This window comes from Geotrypetes seraphini, chromosome 1, assembly GCF_902459505.1.
Source record: "Geotrypetes seraphini chromosome 1, aGeoSer1.1, whole genome shotgun sequence".
Classification (NCBI taxonomy): Eukaryota; Metazoa; Chordata; class Amphibia; order Gymnophiona; family Dermophiidae; genus Geotrypetes; species Geotrypetes seraphini.
Window position 1 is genome coordinate 404,220,659 of NC_047084.1, and position 24,069 is coordinate 404,244,727.

The following is a 24,069-nucleotide window of genomic DNA, read 5'->3' on the forward strand; positions in this document are numbered from 1 at the left end:
TCACCCAGGCTTAAACACCTCGACCTGTGAGCACGATCTGAAATATCCAGAGTAACCAAGTCTGCGCTGGTCACAGCTTTTTTAAGAGGGCAAGGAAACAGTATAGCTTGAAGTGAAGAGTTTTGTTAAACTTATTTCTTAAGCGTGCGCTAAATGCTAAGGCACCCGTTATATTCTATGGGCGCTTTAATATTTAGCACACGTAAATAGGTTAGCGCGCCTTAGTAAAATGACCCCTTAGAGTTCTAAGAAATATTTTTCTCTCTCCGTGCTTTTAATTGTAAGCTGACAGATTGGCAGTTTACTTCCTGTTTTTATGACATATGTTAGACCTGACATGGTAAGAGAAAAAAGAATTGCCCTTTTTTATTGCTAATTCTTTTGGGAACATTGCTGAAATTTTAAATGTTTAATAGGCATTATCCCTAAGTTATATTGTGGTCCAATCTGTTCTGTTGTTATATTCCTACCTCATAAAAAGGTAATGATTTTTGCAGGTTTAAACTGCATTCATTGCAAGGCACCAAATTGTAAAGGATGAAGTATGGGGAAATCTTATGTTAAAGGAATTGTACTAAGAAGATGCTATAAGCAGGATTAAAGAAGTTATGTTAACAATAATTGATTGATGTAGCAGACAATATGGATGGATATCAGCAAGAGATTAATAGTTAGTAATACAATGTTGTTGTTTTTTTATATTTATTCATTTCAAATCAAATACAATATTGACATTTATCAATTAAGCATTCAAATACACTTGAAATCCTATAATTGATCATCATAAAATAAGATATTACCCTCTCCCTTATTTATTTATGTAAATGATTTGTTTCAATTATAATCAAAAATATTCACCCCCCTCCCCCCCTTAATGTCTTAAAATTTTTATATGGGGAAGAATATTTTTAATCTTTACAATAATCTATTAATGGCCTCCACACATCTTGAAATTTGTTATAAATTCCTTTTTGGACAGCTAGTGTCCTTTCCATTTTATATATATGGCACACAGAGTTCCACCAAAAACAATAATTAAGTCTATTCCAATTCTTCCAATTGTAAGTGATCTGTTGAATGGCAACCCCAGTTAAAATTAGCAATAACTTGTTATTATTAGATGAGATTTGTTTCTTAGCCCTCATTTCTATACCAAGTAAAACTGTGTCAAATGATAATGCCACATGATTTTCTAATAGGGAATTAATTTGATTCCAGATTGATTTCCAAAATTCTAATAAATATGGACAATAGAATAACAAATGATCTAAAGTCCCTGCTTCAAGATGACAATGCCAACATTTATCAGATTTAGAGCTATCTAATTTTTTTAAACGAACAGGGGTCCAGAAAGCTCTATGCAGCAAGAAAAACCACGTTTGTCTCATAGATGCAGACATTGTACATCTCATCCTCCAAGACCAAATACGTGGCCATTGAGATGCCGTAATTTCGTGCTTAATCTCAATGCTCCAAATGTCTCTAAGAACAAGTAATACAATGTTTAATGTGTGTGTGTAAAGATAGAAATTGCATGTGATTTGGATGTCTGATTAGGTGAAGAAAGGAAAATGAAATATTAATTCCAGTTAATATAGTAAGGAAATAGAATAAACCCATATTGAGCTGCTAAATTATACAGAAACTGATGGGCCCCATGATCTGCATAAATATAAGTCCTTCATTATAAAAATAGAGTTTTGTGATATATGCCAATTAAGTGTTTTTCTGCATTTTAACCATTCTTCTGTAAAATGCCATAACGACACCTATAAGACACCATACAACTGACAATTCTAGAAATGATGTCTAAATAGAAGTTGTTAGACACACAAAAAAACAGAGCAATTCTGTAATTGATGCCTAAAAATATAGACGCAGTTTAATTTTTAGGGTGCCACTCAGCGTGATTCTAGAACATGTGTCTATGTTTTACTGAATTACACTGGACGCTGTTGCTTTGGATGCCTAATTGGCACCTATATTTTGGGCATCATTTATAGAATCAGGCCTTCAGTGACTCCCCAAAGAACCCAGTGCTTCCTGCTCTGTAGGAAAAGCATTCGGGGGGGGGGGGGGAGGGAGGAGTCACACATACATAATCTCAATTTCTAAGACAATTTATGAGATTTTGTTTATACAGAAAAATACTGTGGAATATGTGTCTTAGATATGTTAAAGACAGCAAAGTGATGTTTACCTGCAGAACTACTCCTTGGCGTGGGTCAATGACCCTTATTTTCCTATCCTTGCATGCTGTTGCTAGCAGACTTCCATCACTGTTAAAAGACATGGAGAGAACCACATCTTTGTGAAAATCTACTGTTTTCATTGGGTTCTGAATTACAGACTCTGGGATGTCAAGATTCCATATCAGTATCTGTAAAACAAAATAGAAACACAATAGTACTTTGCAATAATACCTCTAAGTTAGGGGTGCACAAACTTTTTTGGTCAAAAGCAATTTTGGACTAAGAAACAACAAAAGAAGCAGTCTGTGATTAAGGAAATAGCAATGTAGATTAATTAACTAATTAATTTATGAATAATTAATGCATTGTTTCTGGTATTGCTTGCCCCTGATGCAGCCAACTGGTGAAATGTGGCCATGTCAGGGGACAGTATTTTATACCTAAGTGCTTTTAAAGAGGACAATAAAAACTATTTCTTGTAGAGGTCTGCTGCTCTATGTGCTTTTTTCCAGAAGCAATTTTGTACTTTCTTCAATCTATTTAAGAGCCACCAAAACTATGAGGGAAATTATATAATTTGGTGCATTCTGTTAGACACCTGGATGCCATGTGGTGAAAGCCAATTCTTTAAAGACACCTCTGTGTGTCAAGATGCCATTATATAATACAAGCATTTATGAACCATTAGTTATACCAACCATAGAGTTGACACAACCAGTGACATACCTAACATATGTGACACCCATCAATTTTTGATACCCCCTCATCCATATGAAAACTATGATTTTTAGTAACAATCCACACATCGCACAATAAGAGTGTACCTAGGAAAAGGCAGCATCTTTCATACTATAGGACATCAATATACCCATTATATAACTAAACAAGTCAAACTAGTACAGATTGATTCTGCATAGTCAGTGGTACACACAGAACACAGAAACACCACCCAGTATAGAATATGTAATAACAAACTACCACCCCTTTACAAAACCATAGCATGGTTTTTAGCACTGGCCATGGTGATAACAGTTCCGACACTCATAAAAAAATGGGGGGGGGGGGGTGTAAAATGGAAATATGTAGACAAAAGTTAAACTGAACCACCAAGAAGCTGGACTCTGCATACAGTGCAACATCACAAAAACAGAAACAGTGATGCATGATTCTGGAACTTGAAGACAGAAAATGGCTGTATAGCTATTGAGCTCCTGTCCCTGGGCACCCTTTTGATGGTTTTCAGCTATACAACTTTTCTCTTTTAAGGCAGAAAGTTTGGAAAGTTTTCAACCAATGGCTTCTAACAAACAATTTAAGCCTGAGACTGCTCCAAAAACAGGAGGGAAGACTAAAAGGCTAAAAGAAGATCCTCCCACCCCTGTTAAGACTCCTCTGCCTGTGGACGCTTGGATATGATTGAGTTGTTGGAGGAGCTAAGAAATATTAGAGTGGCTTTAAAAGAAGTCACAGAACAGATGGCAAATCTGGGAAACAAAATGGATGTTTAGTACCAGAATGGATCAAATGGAGTCCTGGGTGGAGAAAGTGGAGCAGGAGCAGCAGTATTGCAAAAAAGATCATAAAATCATTCAAGAGATGGGAAAACAGATGACTAATTATGAAAACTGTGTGAGGAGAAATAATGTAAGGATCCTAGGTTTAAAAGAGGGGGCAGAAGGAAAAATATATTATCTTTCCTAGAGGAATAATAATAATAATAACTTTATTTTTTCTAAACCGCCACAATCTTGCAACTTCTAGGCGGTTTACAGTGAAGAGAGCTGGACAATCAGTGAATTACAGAATACAAATAGCGACGATGTCACTGAACAGTCAGCGAATTACAGAATACAATTAGTAAAAAATACACATATTTCTCAAAGTTATCACCATGGTGTTAATAGTTTTAAAATGGTATCTGATTAGGAGATAAATCTATTGAACAGTGCTGTCTTAATTTCTTTCCGAAATGCACCGTAGGTCAACCTGGCTCTGTTGATGTAATTGCCTAGCCAGGTCTGCTGTTCACTAGCTTGAAACTTAAAAGTTCTGTCCAGAAAGGACCTGTATTTGCAATCAGTGATCCTTGGATAGGCAAAAAGATTGCAATTTCTGGTTGTCCTAGTGGGGATATATAGCTCAAAATGTGGTAAGAGATAGGTAGGGGCCATTCCCCACACCAGTTTAAAGCAAAAGCATGAGAACTTGAACATTATTCATGCCTCCATTGGCAACCAGTGTAGCAATTTGTAGTAGGGACTAACATGCTTGCTTTTCTTTAGTCCAAATATTAAGCGGACGGCCGTGTTCTGCACTATTCTTAGTTTTCTCAGTTTTTTAGGTATACCCACGCAAATTATGTTGCAGTAGTCCAATGTGGATAGAACCAATGACTGAACCAGCAGTCTAAAAGATAGAGGGTCGAAATATTTTTTCATAGTTTTTAATTTCCATAGTGCAAAAAAGCACTTTTTTTGCCACCAAGTTTGTGTGTTCGATCATGGTCAAGTGGGTGTCTAATGTGACTCCTAGTATTTTTATGGTGTTTGATATTGGGTAATCGTGACCATTTAGGTGTAATGATGTTCTGGTAATTTTATCCTTTGGGCTTGCCAAGAAAATTTTTGTCTTCTCTGTATTTAATTTCAATTTAAAATTGATAGTCCACTGTTCAATTTCAGTCATGATATGGGAAATGTGTTTTAAATTTCATTGGTCACGTTATTCAAAGGAATTAAAATAGAGATATCATCAGCATATATGTAGTATTTTAGGTTTAACTTTTGTAATAGATGTCCTAAAGATGAAATGTAGATATTAAATAAGGTGGGTGATAGTGGGGAATCTTGAGGTACCCCCGAAGGATTTTTCCAAGAACTTGAGTATTTCTCATCGCAGACCACTTGATATGATCTTTTGGTTAAAAAACCCTGAAACCAGTTCCAAACTCTTCCAGAGAGCCTCATTGCATCTAGGCAATGTAGCATTATTTCATGATCTACTAGATCAAAAGCACTGCTAAAATCTAGTTGTAAGATCAGCACACTGGTACCTTTACTAAAAAGACCGTAAAGGTGGTTGAGGATTGAAGCTGTCTCTGTGCTGAATCCTTTTCTGAATCCTCATTGGTGTTCACTAAGAACATTAAAATTGTCTAGGTAATTCACTAGTTCCAAATTGACCAATCCTTCCAGTAGTTTGGTGAATAAGGGGATACTCGCTATGGGCCTGTAATTGGACTTCAGTGCGATTGCGTTCTTCTGGTCTTTAGGGATGGGTGTGATCAGGATGTATCCCATTTCCTCATGATGAGAGTGGTTGTTAGCCAATTAAATAAGTCCCTTTTAAACTCAGGTACTGCAACTTTCATGATCTTAGATGGGCATTCGTCTAGCAAGCAGTTTGATTTGATGTATTTGTTAAAGTGAGGAATTGATGCCAATTAGGTAGCTCAAAATGATCCCAGAGCATGTCCACTCTGGATACCCTGTCATGTGGTCTGAATTGGAATTTGAAATCAGGTGTGGGTATAGGTATTGTTGCTCTTAAGTCTAAAATTTTTTTGTTGAAGTAGCTGGCAAGGGTATCAACCTATGGTATGTATTCATTATTCTTTTTCAGAACCTGTGTTGTGTCTGTTAGCCTATTCACCAGTTTAAACAGTTCTCTGCTATTTATTTTAGATGTTCCTATTTGTTGTGCAGACCTATTTGTTGTGCATAATGTTTAGAATGCTTTTCTTTTATCAGAGTTTTATATTTTTTTCATTTTTTGTTTCCATATTCTTTTATCTTCCTCTTTATCTGTTTTAAGCCATGTTCTTTCTAGTTTTCTCAATTCCTGTTTAAAAACTAGTAGTTAGGAATCGAACCACTCTTTTGATACCCTCTCTTTCTTTTCGTATGTTTGAATTGGTGCTATTTGGTTTAACACTTCCTTGCTGAACTTTCCCCATTTAGTAGGGAAGGCCTGTTCTTCTTCAATTTTGGGAAATAATTCATAATGTGCCCAGAATTCAGTTGGATTTATAATACCTCTGCTGGTGACTGTTTTCTTCTTTATGTTTTTGCTTATATGTTTTGCAAAAGATTGTTTCTTTTGCCAGCGTAAATCAAAATTGCAAATATAATGATCTGACCATATGCATTTCTCCCATGCTCCTATACAATATTGGATCTTTGGTTCTGGGATGTCTTTGTGTGAAAAAGTGACTATATCTAATTGGTGTCCCTTTTCATGTGTTTCCTCCGTATCTGGTATTGTAAAACCAGTTAGAAACGTGTCAATTTCAATCACTTCTGGTTTTCCCACTTGCTCTAGATATATGTTTATGTCACCCAACAGATTATATGGTCCCTTTAAGGCAGAGGTCTCAAACACGCGGCCCACGGGCCACATGTGGCTCTCCAAGTTTTATTTGCGGCCCACGGTTTGGACTGGATAATTCCTTCCTTTTAGAGCAGCAGCGGGTCTGGCCGGTTTGTTCCGTTCAAAGCCGCGGGTTGGCGGCTCCTTGCGCTATTCGCTCCTGCATCGGAAGCCTCTATGACATCACAACATCAGAGAGGCTTCAGACGCAGGTGCGGATCTCGCAAGGAGCCGCCACCCGCGGCTTTGAATGGAATGAGCCGGCCAGACACGCTGCTGCTCCAGTGGTGTACCAAGGGGGGGGCGGTCCGCACAACTGGTCACCCTCCACTGTTCTTCATAGAGTGCGGCTTGCAGCTCGTCTAGAGCAGGAGTGCCCAACTGCTTCCCTTCCCTTCTCACCGCCGGCACCATGCTCTTTGATCTCCCTGCTTCTCTCGCCGCCCGACCTCAATTCTGACATTGAGAGGATGTTCTGGCTAGCCAATTGCTGCCTGGCTGCCTGGAACATCCTTTCCAACATTAGAATTGACGTCGGGCAGCGAGAGTTGGTCGGCCCTGTGGAGATCTCGGCCTGTTCCCGATGGCGCCAGCAGCAGCCTATTCCCCGGCGGCGGTGGCATGGGGGAGGGCAGGAAGGAAGAAAGAAAGAAGGGGGGGTAGGGAGCCAGAAGGAAAAAAGAAAGAAGGGGGGGACAGGGAGCCAGAAGGAAAAAAGAAAGAAGGGAGGGACAAGAAGCCAGAAACAAAGCAAAAAATGGGACAAGGAATCAGAGAAAGACAGACATAGAAAAAGAAAGAAAAAGTTGGGGGAGGGAATGAGGTCTGGAGGAGAGGAAGCATACAGGAGGCTGAAAGAAGAGAAGAAATATTGGATGCACAGTCAGAAGAATAAAGTGCAACCAGAGACTGATGAAATTACCAAACAAAGGTAGGAAAATGATTTTATTTTCAATTTAGTAATAGAAATGTGCCAGTTTTGAGAAAGAAAAGATATTAAACTTTAAATGTGAGCGCTGCAGAAAAAAATAGAGTACTTAGAGGGCCGCAGAAAAAATAGTTAATGTCTTATTAAAGAAATGACAATTTTGCATAAGGTAAAACTGTTAAAGGAAAGTTTTATAAATTATAAAGAGTTTAACCTCATGCAAAATTGTCATTTCTTTAATAAGACATTAACTATTTTTTTCTGCGGCCCTCCAAGTACCTACAAATCCAAAATGTGGCCCCGCAAAGGGTTTGAGTTTGAGACCACTGCTTTAAGGTGTTAGCCATGAGGAATTCAAAGAATTCTTCTTTGGCTGTTGTCCATTTTGGGGGGGATATAAAATAGTGTCACAGCTAATGGTTCTTCCAATTCAGTATTAGTGATCTTACAAGTTAGGGATTTCCAATTCTTCTGTAGTTTTAAAATCTATCCTGCTAAAATTGAAAAATTCTTTTAAGATTATTGCTAGACCTCCCCCTTTTTTCCAACTTCTAGATAGTAGAATGATTTTATAACCCTGTGGTAACATTTCTTTTATTATAACATCTGTATCAGAGACCATCCATGTTTCAGTTAGAAATAGGAAGTCTGGGTTCTTTTCTTCGATCCAATCATATATCACCTGGTCCTTGTTTCTCACGGACCGGGCATATCCCTTGAAATTCCCATGATGTGTTATGGTATGAGTTTCAGTATATTTTAACTTTTTTTAAATTCTATTCTTGATCTTGTTTCTGTGTGATTTGGAAGGTTTGTGAATGATATTTGCCACAGGGATTTCTAGCGGACCTAGTTCAGAACAATCATATAAGAATTGGTGTGAACCCATTAGTTTGTTCGTCTTAGTTGTCTTATACCAAGAAAGGTGGACTGGTATTGGTTCAGGGGGCCTATCATTATTACATCAGCTTCTATAACAAATTAAATAAACTATGCCCAGTATTATCTGTAATTTGTTAACAGCTGCCATTTTGACTGAGACTGTAAGGTCCCGATTCTGTAAACTGTGCCTAACTTTAGGCGTGCTTTAGACGTCCTTGTGGTGCAAGTGCCAATCAGCGTTACTTAGGTGCTACATAGGCATAGTATAGATGTCTTTAATGCACTAAGCGTATCTTATAATATATAATAATATCTTTATTCTTCTATACTTAAATAGTCGAAAGACTTCTAGGCGGTTCACATTCGAAGAAGGCTGGACAATCAGCGAATTACAGGAAGCAAGAAGTGAGGGTTACATAAGAAATAGATAGAGGACAGCAAATTACATCGAGGTAGAGAGAGGGGAAAAATATTATTAAGAGTGGAGAGGCTTCTGTTTAGGATATGAATTTGTCAAACAGAACGGTTTTGATTGATTTTCAGAATGCGCCATAGGTCAGACTGGCTCTATTTATGTAGTTATCCATCCAGGACTGCTGTCTGCCTGCTTGAAACATGAAGGTTATTTCCAAAAAGGATTGAAACCTGTGATCTTTTGGTAGATAGAGATGTTTCGGTTTCTGGTTGGTCATGTGGGGTTGTGTAATATGAACTGTGGTAGCAGGTAGGAAGGCGCTAGACCCCAGACCTGCTTGAAACAAATGCAGGCAAATTTGAACAGAATGCGCGCCTCCATTGGCAACCAGTGCAACTTTTTGTAGTAAGGGTTGATGTGGTCATTTTTCCTCAAACCGAAGATCAAACGAACTGCTGTGTTTTGCACTATTCTTACTTTTTGTACTTTTTTGGGGGGGATACCTAGGTAAACAATGTTGCAGTAGTCCAGCATTGATAGGATCAGAGACTGCACCAGTAGTCTAAAGGATGTAGCGTCAAGGTATTTTTTTAATGATCCTTAGTTTCCAGAGTGTACAAAAGCATTTCTTCATCACTAAGTTCATGTTGTCTGCCATGGTTAAGTGTGTGTCCAGTGTGATACCCAGTATTTTTATGGTTTTGGAGATTTGGTAATCATGGCCGTTTAATTGTAATGATGTTCTGGTAATTTTGTCCTTGGGGCTTGCCAAGAAGACTTTTGTCTTTTCTGTGTTTAGTTTCAGTTTGAAGTTGGTTGTCCATTTTTCTATTTCGATCATTATGTGAGAAAGGTTATCTATTGTTTTGTTTGTTATGTCATTTAAGGGGATTAGGATGGATATATCATTTGCATATATATAATGATTTAAGCTTAACTTTTTTAACAGATGGCCTAAGGATGAGATGTAGATGTTAAATAGTGTAGATCGAACGCACTGCTAAGGTCAAGTTGAAAAATCAGTGCACTTTTACCCTTCCTGATAAGATCATATATGTGGTTTAGGATGGAAGCTATAACTGTTTCCATGCTGTATCCTTTTCTGAATCCTGATTGGTGTTCACTAAGGATGTTGAATTTGTCTAGGTAGTTCACTAGTTCCAAGTTGACCAGTTCTTCCTGTAGCTTAGTGAATAGGGGGATGCTTGCTATAGGCCTGTAATTGGAAGTCAGGGCTATTGAGTTTCTCTGATCTTTGGGGATAGGTGTGATCAGTATGTGACTCATGTCCTCATTCAGTATTCTGTTAGTAAGAGTAGTTGTAAGCCAAGTGACTAGTTCCTTTTTAAAGTCTGATGGAGCAACTTTCATGATTTTAAATGGACATTCGTCCAGTAGGCAGTTTGACTTTGTGTATTTATTGAATAAAGTTAAGAATTGATGCCAGTTTGGAAGCTCGAAGTGATCCCAGAGCATGTCTGCTCTGGATTCCTGATTGTGGGGTCTGAAGTAGAAATCTGTATTGGTTTTGGGCGTGGGTATTGTTGCTCTTAGATCGGTGATTTTATTTTTAAAGAAATTGGCTAGGGTTTGAGCAGATGGAGGGCTTTCGTTGTCTTTTTCAGGATTCGGGATGTATTTGTTATCGTTTTTACTAGTTTGAACAGTTCTTTACTATTTATTTTTGATGTACCTATTTTCTGTGTGTAGAGGGGCATAATCGAAAGGGACGTCTAGGTCTGTTTACGTCCATCTCGCAAGTCGTCCAAAGTTAAGAGCCTAAGATACATTTTCGAAAGATACGTCCAACTTTTTTTGACTTTTGAAAATCATCTAATTATGTGTCCTGCCGATCTGATCGTCCAAGCCGCTAAATCATCTATCTTTATACCACATTTCCGTCCAACTTTTCGTCCAAGTCCAAAATGCCTAGAACAAGCCCTGTTGGACATGGGAGGGGTCTGCAAAGTGATGGACTGCACACCCAGACATGCCACCTAAATAGTGGGGTACCTTACAGGGCACTGCTTGAACTTCACAAAAAAGGTGCCATGGCTTCTCCTCACTACAGCTCCCTTATAGATGAAGGTGAGCCCCCCCAAACCACCTCCAGAATCCCCTAGACCCACTTATCTACCACCCCAATAGCCCTTATGGCTGCAGGAGCCACTTATATGCCAGAAAAAAAGGGTTTTGTGGGTGTATAGGGGAGTGCACATGTTTAAGTATAAATGCAGTGATTATAGGGGCTTATGGGCATGGCTCCTCCTCTCCATGGGTCCCTAACCCACCCCCAAGATGACTTAAGCTGCCTCTGGGCTGGATGACTAGGCTTTCCTATGCCAGGCGGCCAGGTGATGATGGTCTGAAGGCTGAAATTTAAAGTTGTGAATAAGTTTTAGGGGGGTGATCACTGGGGTAGTGTATGGGGGTCTGTGTTATGTGTTTTCTGTGCTTATCTGGTGAATTTAGGTGGCATTTTGTGACTTAGACCATGTTTTACATGGTCTAAGTCACAACGTCCAAGTTCCGTCTAGGCTCTGTTGTTAAACTTTGGGTTATACATGCTGTACGACTAAGTCTAAGCCGGCCCACATCCCGCCCAACTCCCACCCTCGACACGCCTCACGAAATGCCCTGTTTAGCTTTGGACATTGAGCGGCACTATAAAGGCCTAGGTCGTTTAGAAATACGTCCAAAACCCAGTTTTATTATTGGCACTTGGACGTTTTTGAGAAATGTTCGTCCAAGTGCCAACTTAGGCCAGTTTTTGGATGTTTTTCTCTTTCGATTATGAGCCCCATAGTGTTTTGTGCGTTTTTCTTTGATCAGAGTTTTGTATATTTTCATTTTTTGTTTCCAGTTTGTCTTATCTTTTTCTTTGTTTTTTTCCAGATTCTCTCCAATTTTCTTAGTTCCTGTTTGCAGGTTAATAGTTCTGCATCGAACCATTCATTTAATACTCTTTCTTTCTTTTTGTATGTTTGGTATGGTGCCAATTGGTCTACTAGTTCCTTACTGAACTTTCCCCATCTTGTTGGGAAATCCTGTATTTCCTCGGTTATTGGTCGTAGTTCGTAATGAGTCCAGAATTCCGTTGGGTCGATATTACCGCGACTGGTTATTGTTTTCTCTTATGTATGTAGGTTGGAATGACTTCTTTTGCCAGTGTAGGTCGAATGCCAATATAGTGGTCTGACCAAATGCATTTTTCCCAGGCCCCTGTATTGTATTTAATCTTTGGGTCGGGGGTTTCCTTGTGAGAAAAGGTAACTATGTCTAGTTGATGCCCTTTCTCGTGTGTTATCTCTGTATTTGGCATCGAGAAATTGGGCAACGTTAAGAAGGTGTCAATTTCGGTCACTTCTAGTTTTTCCTTTTGCTCTAGTTGAATGTTTATGTCGCCCAGTAGTAGGGTGTACGATCCTTTTAGGGTGTTTAACGTAAGGAATTCAAAGAATTCTCTAGCGTTAGACCATTTTTTGGGAGGGATATGTCACAATTAGTGACTCTTCTAATTGGGCATTTATGATCTTGCAAGTTAGTATTTCTAGGTTATCTGAAGTTTTGGAGTCTATCTTGTTGTAAACAAAGAATTCTTTTAAGATAATCGCTAGACCACCCCTTTTTTCCAGCTTCTTGATAGTGGAAGTATTTTGTATCCCTGTGGTAGAATTTCTTTCATGATAATGTCCGTGTCAGAGACCAACCATGTTTCTGTCAGAAACAGGAGGTCCGGATTTGTTTGCACTATCCAATCATAAGAACATAAGCAATGCCTCTGCTGGGTCAGACCTGAGGTCCATCGTGCCCAGCAGTCCGCTCATGCGGCAACCCAACAGGTCCAGGACCTGTACAGTAATCCTCTATCATTTAATATATGTGCTTTGTTTCTCACGGACCAGGTATTTAGATAGAGTCCCTTAAAGTTTCCATAGTTGTTTGGGGTGAGAGTTTCAGTAGATATTAGCTTTTTTAGGTTTCTGTTTTTGGCCTTATTTCTGTATGGTTTTGAAGAGTTTTCGGGTAGTGTTCATGACTAGGATTTGAAGTGGGCCTTGTTCTAGACAGTTTTGCAAGGTTCAATGGGAGCCTGTTGTTTTGGTTAGTTTAGTTGGTCTGTGCCAAGAGATGTGGGTATGAATTGGTTGAGGTGATTTTTCATCATTGCCCCAGCATCTGGAGCAGATTAGATACAGTACCCCTAAAAATAGTTTGTGTTTGTTAAAAATTGCTATATTTGACTAGAGGCTAAATGTAAGTAGTTAGATAACGTGGGGTTGAAAAGCTGGAAAACTTGTCTTGCGGTGGCTGGTTTTATTTGTCGCGCATTGGCAGGCTATATTTTGGTTTATCAGAAGATAGTCTTGTAGTGTAGTAGCAGGCTGTACTTTTGGTTTACTAATAAATAGAGATCTCATGCAGTAGATGTTTTTGCTTGTCATGCAGTAATGGGTTTTTTCTTTTGGTTGACAAAAGATGTTCTTGTCTTGTAGTGGATTATGTTTGTCATGCAGTACTAGGTTAAACTTTTTTGTTGTTTATGGGTGAGCTTATCATGCAGTATCTAGTTTTGATTGACATGCAGTAACAGGATTATTTGCATGCAGTAACAGGTTATACTTTTGAAGGTAATAAGGTAGACTTATCATGTGGACTTGGTCTCAGTCGTTTCGCACAATCACTTCACAAAGGCACGTGCTAAGGCGCACGCGCCATTGCTGTACGCCTTAGCCAGCGCGCCGAATGGCTGGGCGCTATTCATCTGCTGGAGTTTAAGCTGTTCCTGGCAGACCTGGGATGGGCTGAGCAGGCTCTCATGCTCGACGGTGCCGGGGCCAGAACGAGGCTCGGATGCAGAGCCGAACTGGTGGCTGCGGGTGCTGGTCAGTAGGTTTCTCCCCTACAGATCTGGGTCTGATGTTGAGCCGATCTTGCTGCTGCCGATGCTGGGGCTTGAGTGTGGCTCCTTCCCCCACCACTAGATTTAAAACTGTTCCTGGCAGGCATGGGATGAGTCGAGCAGGCTCTCACACTCGGCGGGGCCAGGGCCAGAACGAGGCTCAGATGCAGAGCCAAATTAGTGGCTGCGGGTGCTGGTCAGTAGGTTTCTCCCCTACAGATCTGGGTCTGATGTTGAGCCGATCTTGCTGCTGCCGACGCTGGGGCTTGAGTGCAGCTCCTTCCCTCACTGCTAGATTTAAAATTGCTCCCGGCAGGCCTGGGATGGGCAGAGCAGGCTCTCACGCTCGGTGGGGCAGGGGCCAGAACAAGGCTCAGATACAGAGCTGAATTGGTGGCTGCAGGTACTGGTCGGTAGGTTTCCCCCCTACAGATCTGGCTCCGATGTTGAGCCAATCTTGTTGCTGCCGACGCTGGGGCTAGAGTATTAGGTACGCGTTCCCAAAAACCCCATATAGATGCCAGGTAGACGTCCCTACGATGTTATATATAAAAAGGTGGTTTTTACTGATTTGTTATTATTATTTCAGGACTGTAAGCTTTAACATAATTAACCTAAAGTATACCATCATTAAAAGGATAATAAAAACACAGTATACCATATTTAAAAGGATATTTATAATATATTAGTTTCAGTGGGAGTTGATCTGGGAACATCAGCATGGAAGGGGGAACGCTTCACTCCTGTGCTAAACAGAAACTTGTATAGCAATGGTATCATTAGCTCCTATAAGAAGCATAAAGCATAGGACTTTGAGCTCCGTATAGGCTTCAGACAGACCTGGTTTAAGCTCCAGAAAGGCTTTTGCATGATACATGCTATTTAGGTCATCCAATCAGCTTTCTCTGGGCATCCCACAGACGTTATTTGAGAGAGGTTTTTAGAAGCGATTCCTTGCTCTAAATAACACACTCTTTGTCATGAAACATTGCTACAATCAGCTCATTCTTCAAAGCAAACAGAAAGCCCATAAAACACAGAACAGACCTGAATGTGGCTTCTAGTTCATTGCAAATGAAGGTATGCAGCTGCACAATGATGACCTCATTGTGAAATCATCAAAGTGCCCCTGCAAAGTAGAATGCCACAAGTAAAAGACAGGCTGGGAGTTGAACTCACAACCTCTGGAAGATCAATACAGCACTTTTACTCATTGAACTACAGCACCTTCCACTCTAGTGTCTCTGACTCTTAGCTTAGTGATCTGCTAAGGTAAAATCTTCTTACCTAGCATCTCACAGTTAGCTAAGTCAAAAGACTGGTAGCTCAATGGTTTAAAGCAGAGGTTCCCAACCCTGTCCTGGAGAACCACCAGGCCAGTCAGGTTTTCAGGATAGCCCTAATGAATATGCATCAGAGAGATCTGCATATAATGGAGGTGTCAGGCATGCAAATCTGCTCTGTGCACATTCATTAGGGCTATCCTGAAAACCTGACTGGCCTAGTGGTCCTCCAGGACAGGGTTGGGAACCACTGGTTTAAAGCACTGCTTTCATTGTCCCAAAAGCCAGAATCTCAAGTCGGGTTCAATAAATGTGACATGGATTAAAATACTGCTGTTTTTAGGAAATGCAAACTCAACTTTTGGAATAGATTGTTTCTAGTATTGCTAATGTTGTCCTGTTTGAGATGAAAATTAGATGTGATTGGTTTGTAGCTTGTCATTTTTATTAAAATTAGTATTTTGTCAGCTGAAGGACATGAGGGAGTCAAACCCAGACCAGGCTCACACCCCAACCTTCATTCTAACCGCTGTGCTACAGAATCAGCCTGTTTAGGTGTCCTTTGGGCAGAAGTATCAGCATGCTTGTGGCTCCATAACGGACCGCCCGAAGCATGCCAAATTGTCTGCAGTTCAGCATTTCTCAAGCTGTCAGGGTAGGAAACTGACTGAAAGAAGCCACCAAGTTAAGGCACCTGGTTCATCCTCTCCACCTCTCATCTAATCTTATGTTCTCAAATACAGTATTGTGCTGGTTGCAGACTTTGAGGCAGAAAACATGCCTGCTACCCTGTTTGCCACCCCATCCTCCTCTTTGCAGCCTGAGCTTCATGGAACACTAGATAAGACAAAGGTCAATATGACCAAGTAGCTGAAGTGGTGCTTATTAAGTAAACACTACTGCCTAGCTACTACTCAATATAAATAAGCACAAGATGAAAAATGGTATAAGATTTTTATTGCACAGTCCAGAAAAGCAGCATGCAAGTATAATATCAGGCAACAGCAGTTTGATGAAATGGATGACAGGTATGCATAGTAAGCCGCTCCTAGGTCCAAGTTGTTACTGTGGTAGAATTGTTAAGGTCCCAGAATCTGCTCCTGGTAGGAGAAGGCAGGCTGAAGAAAAAGGAAGATGGATTGAGACAAATTAAGAGTTGATTGGTGAGTTTTAGCCTGTCTTTTACAAAGGTGCACTAAATCCACACATGCGGTAACTACTAATGCGTCCATAGGATAACATGCACGTGTTAACCTTTAGCACACGTTAAAGGCACCTAAACGGTGCCACTTCAGCGTGCGGTAAAACTTAACGCGTACATGTTATCCTATGCACACATTAGTAGTTAGCGCATGCGTGGATTTAGCACACCTTTGTAAAAAACTCACTAATAAGTACATCCTTCTGAAGGAAAAAAGTGTGGTATTCTGAAAATGTAGATAATTCATCACAAGGGCAAAGAAAGTTGCAATATATCATTCTCATCTATTCTTTCTGTTTTGGGATTTGAGCTTTATCCAGGTGCAAGCTGTGCTGAACCCAGTTTGAACAGACCTGCTCTGGCCTCTGGGAAACACAAGAGGAGTCATTAGCTACTCTGGGAGCCTGAAATCAGGAGAAAAACAGGGAAAAAGTTATGACAGACATCTGGCAAAAATAACAAACAGAAGTCTTGGGAAAATATGTCACACCATAGTCTCAGAATAACAGCTATAATGAACAGAAGCAAAAAAAAACACTGTTCCTTTTTTATAATAAGGATGCCTATAAATTATGACTCTAAAATGATTTACCTTTAGCTCTATGAGGAAAAGCACTGCTTCCATCTTCCCAATATCATAGATTCCACATATTCATGAACTTGCATATCCATTTTGCTGGCACCAAAGTTTCAGGGGGGGGGGGGGGTTCAGCCAAGACTCCTGGAACCAAATTATATCATCACTAATTCTCAGACCTGCTAATAATCCTGTGGAATGGAGAGTTGTGGCAGATAGTAACAAGAAGTTAATGGAGAATCACCATAAGCAATAAAATAGAATGGGAGTGCAAACGAAGAAATCAGTTCTTCCTGAGCTTTTATTTAATAAAGACACCTAAGTAGCTAGCAATATATCATTCTCACCTAGATTTGTTCCTGGAAAGATGAAAAAGGTTAGACAAACATCAAAATTGCAAATTACTATAGCTGCTAATGGTCCTATGAAATGTAGAGTTGTGGCAGATATAGGAATGAAAAGGTTAAAAGATAATCAAGAAAAGTAGTCTCAGAAATAAACATTAGCACAGAATAGGTGTCCTAAAAGAGAAAACACTGCTCTGATGGATCTTCTTATACTAAGGATGCCTAAATAGCATCTGACGTCATAGGCACCGTTTGGACTTCCCGCCAGAAAACTTTCAAATCTGATTGGGCGTGCTTTAGGTGTGGTTTGGGCAAACACATCTGTACTGACTTTTAATCAATTCCTTCACTTCTCAAAGCTTTTACTAGAAGCCATTTGTCATCTGCTTAGTCTGTAGAGGCTCTGTTACCAAAGTCTAAACGAAGTTCCTTCTATAGCTCTATGCATTAAGGCGCAGCTTTTTATCTTCCATACATCAGGGGTTCAAGTCTTGAGTGTGGTTAGCAAATATTTGAGATTCATTTTTCTACCAGAAAACCTTCATATTCTTTGGCCATTCCTTTGCTTAAACATATTTGAGTTGATCTTTAAAATGATCTGCAGCAATTCTCAGATGTCTAAAGCAGCCTGTTCTCGCTCATCCTAAACCTCCCTCTCCCACCCCAACACACACTCCTCAAGCATGAAACCACAACCAGCCAAGCTGAATATACCAACAGGAATGTCTCTAGGGTACATCTCAAAAACATGTACCTTCCTTCAATACCTGTCCAAGCCCTCTGAAGTTTTAGTAAACTCTTCTACCTGTTGCCCTTTGTGGATATTACATAGAAGGAAATACATTCCTACCACAATGGCTTGTAGCAGAGAGAAGATGAATGTATCTAATGCACCTGTGCCTGCAAACTGCAGAATGCTGATGAAAAACAGCAAATTCCACCACTTATGAGAGCTGTTAGGATGCTATTAAAATGAGTGAAAGTGAGGGTGGGATTTGAATCAGAAGATGGCAAAGGTGCAATAAGGCACATTAACCTGGTGAGCTACAAATGGCATCTTACTGTCAGAGAAGTTTCCTCCCATGACAGCTTAGGATGTCCTAGCCATGGGAAGGAGAAAATAAGTTTGCCTGGAAAGGGAAATGAGCTGATAAAAATGGCAATGTCCACCATAGACCCTCTTATGAGAGCTAATAGGAAGCTGTTACAATGAGTCAAGATGGGATTTGAACCGGGGTGCTTGAGAAGATGGACAAGGCACATTAACCTGGTGAGCCAGAAATGCTTTCTTTCTGATGATTGTGATATGATAGCTAATCAGATGATTCATAGGCAGGTCCGTCAATTATGATATGAAAGGGCAGTGAGATCCATCTGAGTAAAAGCTGATGTAGCTCTATGGGTTAAAGTCCTCTGCTGGTCATACAGAGGTTGTGAAATCAACGCATCTTTTAAATGTGGCATACTACCTTGAAGGTGCAGCTTGATGATCTCACAATGAGGTCAGCTTTGTGAAGCTGAAGAGCTCCATTTTACAATGAGGGAAAATGCTTGTTAATGTTTGTATCTGGTTTTTCTCTTTTTATGTGCTGAGAAATGAAGTAATGTGTGCAATAATGATATGTTTTTCATGTTCTTTCTTTGCTCTCAAGAAAAAGCTGATTGCAGCACTGTTTGTTGAGAAAAAAATGAGTTCTTTTTAAGCAGGAAAGCCAAAGGTGCTGTAATGAGTAAATCATATTACTGTTTGGGCAGAAAAGTACTAAGTTTTGCATGCAATATGTTTATATTGATGTGCTCTATTGATATGGTAGCTTATTAGATCTATTAGGAGGGATAAAGAAGAAAAAAAAATATTCAAACTCACTATAGGAAATATCATTGCAGAAGCAGAAAGCACACCTAACTTGCGTCTATAGGAAGTCACCAGCTACGAAAGCTGAAACTGCATTGAAATGAAGCAAAAACTACACTTAGACCAGCTTTTCCTTTGCCTACATTTTCTACGCTGTTTAGACGCGCTCTGCTGCCTAACTAGTGTCTATGTGGTGCCTATCCTTAACCATGCCCACGTCTACAAACTTAGACACGACTATTCCCTAAATCTGCGCCTATCTCGCATCTGTGTTCTAAGGACGCCTAAAGGACACCTAACTCCGTCTAAGTCCCAATTAACGCTTGTTATGACCCTTAAATCGCTCATTATCCACTTAAATCAGACGCCTAAAGCACATCTAAAGTTAGGTGCACTTTACAGAATCGGGGCCTAAATGCCTATGTAATTCAGTAGGAAGTTTGAAATACTAATTTACTACATTCTACCCACTAATGGTCTTCATGTTAGTCAGATATTTAATGTTCTACCCACTAATAGTACTTCATATTAGTCAGATTTTTAAAGTTGGAGCAATTATGCATATATAATTCAGTATGGGTTTGAGTTTCTAATCTAATACATTCTGTCAGCTAATAGTAGTTCACATTAGTCAGACATTAAAGTATAAGCAATTATGCTGCCATATTGGCTAAAAATGTAAATGCACATATAATTCAGTATGGAGTTTGAATTTTTATTCTAGTACATTCTACCTGCTAATAGTACTTCATATTATTAGATTTTTAAAGTTGTAACAATTATACTTATCTGGTGGACTCAGTCTCAGTCTCTCCGCTCAGTCTCTTCACAAAGGCGCGCGCTAAGGCGCGCGCCTTTGCTGTGCGCCATAGCCAGCTCACTGTTCACACTGCAGGCTTTTTAAATGTTCCCCGCTGGTTCAAGGGGGTGGAGCTGCACTCACATGCCTGGCTGGAGCAGGGCTCTGGGCTGAGCCATTTGGCCTGTTGGCCTCTGGTTTCAGTTCGGGAGGAAGATCCCGCTGCAGGCTTTTAAATGGTCCCCGCTGGTTCGGGGGGGTGGAGCTGCGCTCACACACCCGGCTGGAGCAGGGCTCTGGGCTGAGCCATTTGACCTGCTGGCCGCTGGTTTCGGTGCGGGAGGAACATCCCACTGCAAGCTTTTTAATGTTCCCCGCTGGTTCGGAGGGGGGGCGGAGCTGTGCTCACACGCCCAGAAGTGATTCCAAAAATACTTCCCCTTAAAGTGCCACTGGAAATAGAAAGAGCACACAGGATCCCGGGGAGGAGACCTCATGGCCAGGTGAGACCCAGACCAATAATTTTGTGACTGCTACATTTCCAGCACGTTTTGGAAGTTTTAAGGGTGGCAAAGGAGAAAAAAAATCTATCTTATAAGGATTCCAACATTATGTTTGTCCCAGACTTTGCACATGAAACAGTGCAGCTTCGCAAAAAATTTCTGCAAATGAGACAACAATTGAAGGATATAGGGGCAAAATATGGGCTTTATTACCCTGCTATAATGAGGGTTACTCGTAAAGATAAATTTTACCAATTTGAAGACCCTGAAAAGCTAAAGGAGTTTTTGTCCCAACAAGAAACATCAATGGACTAAATGGATAATCTTGTTAGCTGTCATTGAATTTTTATTAACTAATTCTCTCTGGACATTGGAGATTTAAAAAAAAGAATTTTGTTTAATGTTTTTCTTTGGATATCTGTCATGGAACCATAGATTTATTTTGATTTTTTTCTTCTCATTCAAAAGAATCTTCTGATAGGAAAATTCTATATATGAAGGAAGTTCCAGCCTACTAGGTATGTGACAGACGTAAAAGAAGGGTTGGTGACGGTGGGGGAGGTGGGCGGAGCTGGTAACGCGGCCTCCGGTAGCAGAGAATGCTTTTTGAATGTCCCTTTCACTTACCTTCATTCCTTTGGGATTCTGGGTCTGAAGTTGTGCTGGCTTGGCCCTCCTGCCACTGCTGGTTTTTCTTCATTGTACCTGGTCTCTACCTCAGAATGATACAAGGAGACTTGTGAATGGCTGGACCCAGGGAAGCGGAGAGAGCAGAAATGGTTGGATGTTTCCGGTGGGGCAGACTGCAGCGTTTGAATGGCGCTGAGTGTTATCACTGTGTTTTTGGGGGGGAAAATGGCAGTGAGTGGTGATGCAAGGGCGGCCGTTGATATGAAGATGTCTGTGAGCTGTAATCGTCCCCCACCACCGATATCAGCTTTAAACATGTGAATCAAGTTTGATCGTGGCCTGTTCAGAAAGGCATTCCTCCCATTGTATCCAATAAGAATCCTTTGGTCTTCGTTACCAACGTCAGAATGAAGATGGAAACTTTCAGTTGACAGGGGCAGGACATGTATATCTTTCCCAGGAGTCTAAATACTGCTCTGAAAAAGCTTTTAGAAATTGCGCAGTCGGAGCGCTCAGTTCTTGGGACTCTTTACTAACTCTAGGGTTTGTACTACAGGCGGTCCAATTTTCCAGTGACACACGAAGGACCAGCTAAGCAGCTGATAAACTGAGCAGGTATTGCTGGGAGGATTGCTCCAGGCAAAGCTACCTCTAGTCCCTAAATGATATCATACAGCTGGTGTGGTTCCATCACAGCGCTAGACAAGCCTCACAAAACAAAATATACAAAAAGGCAGAACTCTGAGCTATGGAACAGGAGATGACAAAGCTGCTTTACCAAAGGCTCAAAAAAGGAGAAAACAGCCCAGGCAGCAGCAAGACCATTCACCCGGCTTCGGAGTCCCTTTTAAGAATGCTAGAACACGATAAAGGCTGAGAAGAGTTTTGCAGAATGTTGGGGCCGGTGAACAAGTTGTAGACAGCTTCAGGGCGATTGTGGCATCGGCTGTGGAAGATTGTCAGAGAATGGCAGATCTTCAATAGGTTGGTTGCCAGTCTTTGGCACTGTGCTCCTGGGGATGCCGGATGGCTTTCTCCTTTGGGGCGTTATTCCAAAGGGTCTTGAAGAGAAGGCCAGCAGACTTACAGCAGCCAATGAAAGAATAAATAGATGGAGTTCCTTGGAAGATTTAGCATTACAGCATTGCAATTGGAGCAGTACTGCAACAAGCAGCAAGGAAGAGAGTGTGAAACTGCATTAAGGCTCTCAGATTCTCCTGACGAGTTCTAATGAAATGGTAACTATCCGGTACATTGGCCCTACTGAGTTAGCATCAGGACTGTGGTTGGGGCTGGAACTCTGCTGTTTTAAAGGGAAGAATGAGGGATAAATATAATTTTACTTGTGAACCAATCTATGGTATATTAGTTAGACCAAACAGAGAAACATTTTGTGGAGTGAATGGTGCAAAATTTGTGAATTTTATCTGCTGAGCACACCACTTGCAAGTAATGAGTCAGTTAATATAAGTAGATATGGTAGGTTAAACAAAGGTATGCTAGCATGAAAAAGTGTCCATCATTTATAATCACCACGTAATAGATTGGATCTGTGATCGCTACCATTCACTTTTTCATAATATGATTTCACCCCTTCTCTATGCTTCCTTATTTTTCAAATTCAAATAGGGGGGATTCCGGAACTTGGAGGCTTGGTGGATGGCTGGCTAACTGCCAAGCTCCCACCTTTGAGCATCATATATTAGATTTAAAGCAATAATTTTTCTCCTGATTCATTTAAAATCTGTGGAAATGTCATCAACTAAACAAAAGTTACAAGAAACTCCTGCTAGATCAACAGGAAAGATCAAGAGATTAAAAGAGGATTCACAGACTTCCAGTGAGGTTCTTTACCAATGGATGCCCTAGATATGATTGAGGTAATGGAAGCATTAAGAAACATCAATTTAAACCTAATTGAAATGAAGAAAGAAATGAATCTTATGAACAGTAAGTTTGATAAATAATAGAATGGATAAATTGGAAGATAGAATGGGAAAATTTGAACATATACAACAAAATGTCAAGGAAGATCATAATATTTTGATGGAAATGAATAAAAAAATGAAAGATATGGAAAATAGGTCTAGAAGTCAGAATTTAAGAATAATTGGTTTAAAGGAAGGTGCTGAAGGGAAAAACATGATCTCTTTTTTAGAATATGCAATATCAAAAATTCTTCCAATAAAAATTAAAGGTGCACTGGAAATTTAGAGATTGGTATTTAGGCTTATAAATGAAAAATATTGATAGAAGAATACGTGCTATAACAACCTAAGGGGTAGGATTCACTATAAACCTCCCCACAATATCTTCTATACCACAACTGTTCAATAACAAAATCTTCAGGCCCTCTGAAGTGCCACCAGATGCTCAATAATATTTCATAGCAACTGGCTTTATGCCCCCTATCGTCATCGGATCTCTTTAGTTTTTTTTGAAGTTTTTTTGTGCAATTCTAAATAATCCTATAATTTTTTGTGTTTGTTCAATAAATAGTTAATAAAGTTTTAAACTTATCTTGGGTGGTTCAGCCAAGAGGGACAGAGTACTGCCAACATGTTTCATGCTGTTCGGGTTTCCTCAGGGCACAATCCCTACAATAAAACATAACTTAAATTTTCGATGCTTAATAAAAACACATTGCATCAACCCTCTGTGGCCACCCTTTATGTAGGCAAACTTGAAGCGCAGGCCATATATCCTTCTATACAATACCAAGGTAATGTCATCCTATGGAAACGTTTTTTAGATGATGTATTTTTATTGTGGACAGGAACGGATATTGAACTCCAACAATTTGTACACTGGATTAACACCATTGATTTGAACATTCAGTTTACCTTATCTTACAGTTTGACCAAAATTGAATTTCTGGATATTCTCATTCTTAAGGAGGGTGACACGTTTGCCACCACCATGTACAGGAAACCAGTAGCCAGGAACACCTTACTACATTTCTCTAGCTTCCATCCCTATAAGCTTAAGTACAGCCTCCTGGTCAGTCAATTTCTTAGGACTAGGAGGGTGTGCTCAGATTTGTCCCACTTCCAGGGGGTGGCCACGGACATCACTCAGAGATTTCGGGCTCAGGGCTATCCGGATAAGGCCATTCATAAAGCATATGTACGGGCCCGTTATGCCAATCGGGAACTGTTGTTACAGGACACCTCCAACAATAGGGAT

At 40.1% G+C, this 24,069-nt stretch overlaps 1 protein-coding gene across 1 annotated transcript in view; it reads right to left on the reverse strand.

Annotated features, from left to right (window-relative positions):
* The window catches only part of CORO2A (coronin 2A), a 418,409-nt gene that overhangs the window by 190,442 nt on the left and 203,898 nt on the right, over positions 1–24,069 (reverse strand). The window contains exon 5 of the mRNA XM_033918127.1: positions 2,201–2,380. Within this exon, the coding sequence (XP_033774018.1) occupies positions 2,201–2,380 (180 nt within the window). The remainder of the gene's footprint in view (positions 1–2,200; positions 2,381–24,069) is intronic.